The sequence below is a fragment of the Myxine glutinosa genome, chromosome 13 (assembly GCF_964187855.1).
Source record: "Myxine glutinosa chromosome 13, kmMyxGlut1.1, whole genome shotgun sequence".
Lineage (NCBI taxonomy): Eukaryota > Metazoa > Chordata > Myxini > Myxiniformes > Myxinidae > Myxine > Myxine glutinosa.
Genome location: NC_136273.1, coordinates 43,533,823 through 43,541,652, shown reverse-complemented (window position 1 = coordinate 43,541,652; position 7,830 = coordinate 43,533,823). Strand labels below are relative to the sequence as shown.

Sequence of the window (7,830 nt, the reverse complement as noted above, 5' to 3'; positions counted from 1 at the left end):
TTATCCCAGATGTTTATCAGTGATTCGTATCAGTGATTTATCCCAGATGTTTATCAGTGATTAGTATCAGTGATTTATCCCATAAGTTTATTTGTGATTAGTATCAGTGATTTAACCCATTAGTTTATCATTGATTAGTATCAGTGATTTAACCCATAAGTTTATCAGTGATTAGTATCAGTGATTTAACCCATAAGTTTATCAGTGATTAGTATCAGTGATTTAACCCATAAGTTTATCATTGATTAGTATCAGTGATTTAACCTATAAGTTTATCATTGATTAGTATCAGTGATTTATCCCATATGTTTATCAGTGATTAGCATCGTGATTTATCCCATATGTTTATCAATTATCAGTGATTAGCATCGTGATTTATCCCATAAGTTTATTTGTGATTAGTATCAGTGAATTAACCCATAAGTTTATCAGTGATTAGTATCAGTGATTTAACCCCATATGTTTATCAGTGATTAGTATCAGTGATTTATCCCATAAGTTTATTTGTGATTAGTATCAGTGACTTAACCCATAAGTTTATCAGTGATTAGTATCAGTGATTTAACCCATAAGTTTATCAGTGATTACTATCAGTGATTTATCCCATAAGTTTATTTGTGATTAGTATCAGTGATTTATCCCATAAGTTTATTTGTGATTAGTATCAGTGATTTATCCCATAAGTTTATCAGTGATTAGTATCAGTGATTTAACCCATAAGTTTATCAGTGATTACTGATTAGTATCAGTGATTTAACCCATAAGTTTATCAGTGATTAGTATCAGGGATTTATCCCATATGTTCATCAGTGATTCGTATCAGTGATTTATCCCATAAGTTTATTTGTGATTAGTATCAGTGATTTAACCCATAAGTTTATCAGTGATTAGTATCAGTGATTTATCCCATAAGTTTATCAGTGATTAGTATCAGTGATTTAACCCATAAGTTTATTTGTGATTAGTATCAGTGATTTAATCCATAAGTTTATCAGTGATTAGTATCAGTGATTTATCCCATATGTTTATCAGTGATTCGTATCAGTGATTTATCCCATAAGTTTATTTGTGATTAGTATCAGTGATTTAACCCATAAGTTTATCAGTGATTAGTATCAGTGATTTAACCCATAAGTTTATCAGTGATTAGTATCAGTGATTAGTATCAGTGATTTATCCCATATGTTTATCAGTGATTAGTATCAGTGATTTATCCCATAAGTTTATCAATGTTGGCTTGGTTTATTTAAATGAAACCTATTATTTCTTTATCAAAACCCAATTCTATCCATTATATTATTATACATGAGGTTTGGCAGTGCTGCCCACTCACCACCTGATCGCTTGAATCCAAGTTTATCATCACTACTGCAATTGTTAGTCTAGTAGGAAGACTAGGTCCCCCTGCACCCCCCGGAGATATACTTCTAATCAGTGTTTCTAGATTGGAAAAAATGTGTAGAAAATGACTAGCTATGGCCCCAAGCTGAAAAAATGTCCCACATACCATTTTTATGCAAATTACTGCTGCCATTATCAAAAAAACGATTTTTGACATATCTCAGCCAATATTGTAGATAATTGAAAAATGAAGGTGTCTAGACCCATGTTTTGAAGGGCATAGATCATGATAGAACTATTCATAACATGATTACATGTGTCTATGGTATACTAGTATGCATATTAATGCTGTAATTACAAAATAATCAGTTTTACAAATGATAAGGATACGTTAATACTGCAGATAACTTAACATGGTACATAAGGGGTCTAAACCCAGGTATTTTCAAGGTTAAATGTCAACAAGATGCTCCTGAGTCTTGCATAGGGGCGGGACATTGGCAGTAACATTGGTACCACTCAACTTTTCTTCCCACCATTGACTTTGTATTGCGAGAGATTTTCACTTGCTTATTTAAAGGTTTCTCACCCAGCCCACGTAAAATCTACCAACTCCTGCTGTTAACTCCCAAACATATTTTTTTATGTTATCCAATCACAGTGCAGAAATGACAGACTAGAGATCCAAATTAGTGCTGCTATAGCTGCCATTTTACATTTCCATCCATGTAACATGCGCGCTCGCGCGCTCGTATCAATTGGTAACGTTGATGTTATTGAATACCTCAGTTGAAAGTTCAGTCTTCCATTCCATCTGTGTGTTGTTCTTGGTATTCATCCTCCAATCTAGCCAGGTAAGATGCTAACTATAATGTTACTCACACTCTTGACTTCAGTTTCTGCATGAAATCATAAACAGGCAGAATAACAGCTGAGCCAGCTAGCACCATGTTAGCTAACGTTAAAGCTAGCCTCATCTATGTACAGTATGTTCCTAATGTCGGTGTAACTTAAACTTTTGTTAATGCCAAACATGAGACATATCTGTTGACTTCTGTATATGAATTGAACCAGAAAGAGGCACGACAGCTGAGCTAGCTACAGTAACTTAGCACAATGTTTCATTGGCCTAGATAGCTAACGTTAGTGTGGAAGAATTTAGATGTTTTAGCTATTAGCACTTTTGATGCCACTAAACATGGTTTAGTCAGCTAAAAAGTACCCTAGTGTAGAACATGACTCAGAACCTCTGTTACCTCACTGAAAACTCAGAGCCTCCTTTCACAGGCACTTTTAACATCATTCGTGATTTCTTATTTGTCATTTAACAGTGATGGTAGACATCGACAGCAAGCATGCCCAAAAGAAAACGGAGTGTAGAACCTGCAGCCCAAAGCTCTCCTCCTACATGCATCCTTCATGTACCATCCATGTCTGATCATGGGGATTTCACGCCCCTCCGTAAAATTAAAGGATCTGCTTCAGAAAAACTGCAACTGCTTCAAAAGATCCGGGATAGACGTCTCAACCAACCGCATGACTCCCCATGTCGTATGCAATCAGTATGTGATCAGATCCCGGCAACTCTTCCTGATGACCTAGAAAGAGTAGGATATCACAGCAAGTGTTATAAGCACTTTGTCCGCCACTTTCATCGTCTGGGAGATGATACAGAACCAGGGCCATCAACCTCATCATGGCATCACTCTCCTCGTAAACCAGGAGGTTCTGCTGAACCCATCTTCCCGCCAGAGTGTATATTTTGTGAGAAAGTTGAGACCAAAGATGCTCATCGCAATACTGAGAGGCCTACAACCTTCCCATCCTTTAAAAACAAAGAAAATGCATGGGAGCAAATCGAAACACGGGCTGAGAAAATGGGTCTCTATCGACTCCATCGAAAGGTGAAAAACAAAGACCTCTTTGCATGTGAGGCCAAACACCATCCGTCATGTTTTAAAGCTTTCCGCACAGCATTCTACAACTATGAGCGTGCGATTCACAGAGCCGAAGCACCAAAGGAGCAGGCTTGCATGTCAGCCGCCCATGAAAAGGCATTCAACTCAGTACTGGAACACATTCAAACCCAGGTCATCCAGCAGAATAAAGTTCTACAGCTTTCTTCCTTGCGCTTGCTCTATGTCGAGGAACTGAAACTGAATGGATATGAGAACTCAAATTATCGGTCAGAGAAACTACTGAAACGCCTACAGAATGACCCAATCAAGGAGCATATCCACTTCACGAAGGTTGATCATGACAAATGTGATGTCATTTCTTTCTGGCTTGTGCACAGCTCAAACATAACAGTTTCCAATGCTCTCGCACGAGCATTCACACTCGGAAGCACAAACAAGAACCAAAATGTTGCCCTCCAACTTCGCCAGGGTATTCTACAGGCTTTCAGAGAGTGTAAAGACCAACCATGGCCACCAACAGCTGAAGACATGGAGCTCAATCCTGAAGACATCCTACCTCCAGACCTTGTCCGCTTTCTCAGCGTGCTAAATGGGACACCAGATGGGTTCTTCTGCAAAACCAACAAAGCCTCCATTCTGCACTACCTTTTAGAGGACACCACACCACAAGATCTGCAATACCCCAAGGATGCCCTGTTCATCCAGGATGGAATGGCGCTGCTGCATACCCTTGCCAACCTTCCCCCAACATGTGGTGAGATATGCTTGCAGGTGCTTGATCAGATGGTGGCCAAGCAGCACTTTCTGTTCTCCACTGACAGTTACCATCCTGAGTCAATCAAAGCGCAGGAAAGGCTGAGGCGGGGCAGCTCAGAGAAGATCATTCTGGCTGGACCAGCAACCAGGAAGCCATATGACTTCAAAATGTTCCTTGCAAATGACGACAACAAAAAGCAGATGTGCCAGCTTCTTCTGAAAGTGTGGAGTGGACAAGAGGCAGCTACCAGGCTGGAGAGAACAGAGATGGCTGTGCTGATCGTGGAGGGGAAGGCCCACCAACTTGCCTCAACGAATGGCAAGGTAAAATTGAAAGCCCTTCGTGAATGGCGATTCAATTTGTAATTTTTCCTGAAAAAAAGGTGATTACCTGTGATGTTTGTCTAGATCTGAAACTGGCAGTGACTGGTGATTGAAATGCGGTGCCTTTTTGTGTTTCAGGTCGAGGTACGTGAACTCCCCACGATCTACAGCAACCAGGAAGAGACTGATACCAGGGTGGTTCTGTACCTCCATCATGCTGCTACCATCGGATACAAGAACGCTGTAGTCAGAACACCGGACACAGACATCCTCCTGATCCTGCTCCACCATGCCCACAACATCAAGCTGACGGTGTACCTGGATACAGGGTCAGGGAAGCATCGCCAACTTGTCAACGTCTCTGAGCTGGCAGAATCCCTGGGAGAGGACTACTGTGCCACTCTCCTGGGGTACTATGTGTTCAGCGGAGAAGACTGCACCAGTGCCTTCAAAGGGAAGGGAAAAGTCGGGCCCTTGAAAAAGCTGGAGAAGAATCCCAGGTTTCACAGGGCATTCGGTGAACTGGGTGACAACTGGGATGCCAACCCTGAGGTGGAGAGGCAGTTAGAAAAATTCACATGTGTGATGTACGGCCAGAGTCGCGAGTCATCAGTGGACATTGTCCGTGCCAAGCTGCTACGAAAAATGGTGGGAGAGGACAAGACCCTCACATCCAAGTCCAAGGTTGATCTGGCTCGCCTTCCTCCATGCCAGTCTGCCCTGAAGCCGCACATCCAGCGTGTGAACCACCGCGTAGCATTGTACAAAAGAGCCGATCAACCTATCATCGAAAAGCCAAAACCTTATGAGGAGCAAGGATGGATAAGGACTGATGAAGGACTGTTGAAACCAATGTGGTCCAGTGGTCCCATCCTACCAACCTCACTGGTGGATCTTCTGAACACAGGAGAGCACGAAGAGGAGGAGGAAGAGGAAGGAGAAGAAGAGTTTGACTCTGACGATTTCGATGAAAATGATGATGACTGACTCAGTGTAGAATCACTAATGCTAATGATGTTTATCTAAAACAAGCAAGAGAAGAGTGGTCACATTGAGTGCTAGGACTATTTTGACAGTTGTAATATTTAGAAAAATAAAACTTTGTGTTAACGTCTGTGTAGACGGACCTTAATATGAGTCTATTATTTCGTAAAACTGTGATTATTTTGTAAATAAAGCACTAATTAGCATACTAGTATACCATAGACACATGTAATCATGTTATGAATAGTTCTATCATGATCTATGCCCTTCAAAACATGGGTCTAGACACCTTCATTTTTCAATTATCTGCAATATTGGCTGAGATATGTCAAAAATCGTTTTTTTGATAATGGCAGCAGTAATTTGCATAAAAATGGTATGTGGGACATTTTTTCAGCTTGGGGCCATAGCTAGTCATTTTCTACACATTTTTTCCAATCTAGAAACACTGATTAGAAGTATATCTCCGGGGGGTGCAGGGGGACCTAGTCTTCCTACTAGACTATGTAAGATGGTACAACAATTCCATTGAGGTTATACGAGTGTAATGTTCTTAGTCGTTAATATAAAAAAGAGGGGAGGGGAGAAAGAGAGAGAGAAAAAACCCCACCAGAGATGTATTCCGTCCGCAGTGGCTGGTCGCGTGCCCATGGAAACGGCAGCCATATGGAAGGAATCAGCCATAAGTCTTTTGGGGGCCGGGCAGCTCAAGCAGGGGGAATTCAGAATGAGGATGGATGGGATTGTACTCTTTTTTTTTTTCGGGACAAGTAGGCCTACAAAGAAGGAAATATAAAGGTGGTGCAAATGTGCCCACCATGTTGCTGTGGAGATTCTAAAACTTTTTATGTTCATGCTTTCCAAAAGACATCAGTTGGACTTTGTGCACAACAAGAGCAGTTAGGAATGAATTCTGATTGTTTTTAACTTTCTTATGGAGAGATTGACACTCGCATAAGAGCTGAAGAGCAGGGGGTGTGAGCAGAGGGAAACAGGTGGACATAGGAAAGAGAAAGAGGCAAAGCATGACCAGATAGACACAAAAGTAAGGAGAGATATACGGACAGGACAATGGAATAGAAGGCGGTAGCAGATATAAAGGAAGAACTAAGTGGTTAGGAAATGATGATTGCAGATAAAATGTGACCGGTGTGTTATTCTTTCTACTTGGAGTTTCATGATGCAGATCTGGAAATTCATTTGGTGAAATAGAGTTATGTCAACATAAATATCTTTAAAGAGGAAATGCAGATGTGATGTACAACGTTTTATAAGCCTAAGCACGGCAGACAATTTACTAATTGATTAATAAAGTAAAAGTTACAATTATATCTATCATTTGAGAAAAACAGTGCTACAACCAGGTTGAGGAATTTCATTTTGCTTTAACATTATTTCTTTACAGAATTTATGCCATGGAGGATGGACAAATAAAGAACACTTTTTCTTCAAATGCGCACCCATCATGATGTACAGTATACATATATATTGTTGCGGTTTTGAGTCTGTCAAGTGAGTTTAATAAAGGTTAAAGTTTGCCCCCCATAGTTAGTCACACAAGCAACATGTAGCCTCGCGATAGTATAGTTATGTCTTAGTATTTGTAAGCTTAGTCCTTTTCCTTTGTTAGTTCTGCGTTGAGTAGAGCCAGGAGAATAGGCCCTACTGCCACCGACTTTCCAGCTACCCTAAGCCTCAATCCCGTTTGCGTTAGCGTTGGTTGATTTATTGGTCGAGTTAACACGAGGCAGGCCTAGGAAGGTCGGGGTGGAGTCGAGGGTGGAGCGGCGGAAGCGCTGACGGTAAGCATGAGCCGCCAATTAGAGCTCGGAGGTGGTGACGGCGGCGTTGCGTCACAGGGCGTGGTGAGAAGGTTCGAGTGAGTGCCAGAAGGTTCGGGGGCGTAGCTATAAGACCCGCTGTGCAAAGCCCTCGACAGGACTTGCTGCGAGAGTAAAGAAGGATTACACAGGACTCGCGTGGAACACTGATAATAAGAGGACTTGCATCGGAGGGCTTGAAGGACTAGCGCGGGAAAGCCGAGAGCAAAGGAGGACTCGCGGCAGTTGATGAACTTGATGAACTTCACGCACTTGCACGAGAGCGGTACAGATACGCGGGCGCAGCCAGACGCGCTTGAACCGAATACCGCACATTTTGAGACGCGCGAGTGAGAACAGCTGAGTAACCTCTAGCCGCGCTCAGTCCGCCCTTTGCCGTTACGCCCCAACATCTGCTTTGTTCGAGAGATGTGCTACGAGTCCCTGCCTTCGCCTGCCACCATCTTCGCGGGATGTGCCGGGGCCGTGGAGAGCCGGATGGGGGCCATCTCTCGACATGTTGGGGAACACGTGCCCATCTGCAATTCCCTGTGTGAGTGTGAGACGGGCCCGTTGTCCAAGGGATAAGTTAAGACTGTTTAAGGTTGCTCTGTGTCTCTTCGTCCTTGAACCTTGTATATCCGTGTGTGAAATAATTAAACCATTTGTTCTTCCTTTCTTCCTGA

General features: G+C 42.2%; 1 protein-coding gene across 1 annotated transcript; it reads left to right on the top strand.

Moving 5' to 3' along the window:
* The first annotated feature begins 3,788 nt into the window (after positions 1-3,788).
* Positions 3,789-5,472, top strand: LOC144888578 (uncharacterized). The gene is made up of 2 exons (XM_078767007.1): positions 3,789-4,340; positions 4,479-5,472. The coding sequence occupies exons 1-2, from the start codon at positions 3,789-3,791 to the stop codon at positions 5,325-5,327; spliced, it is 1,401 nt and encodes a 466-aa protein (XP_078623133.1). The 3' UTR covers positions 5,328-5,472.
* Positions 5,473-7,830: the final 2,358 nt, after the last annotated feature.

Coding starts and splice junctions, on each gene's coding strand:
- LOC144888578 (XM_078767007.1), top strand. CDS start 3,789: ATGGAGCTCAATCCTGAAGACATCCTACCTCCAGACCTTGTCCGCTTT. Junction 4,341..4,478: donor TTGCCTCAACGAATGGCAAG/GTAAAATTGAAA, acceptor TTTGTGTTTCAG/GTCGAGGTACGTGAACTCCC.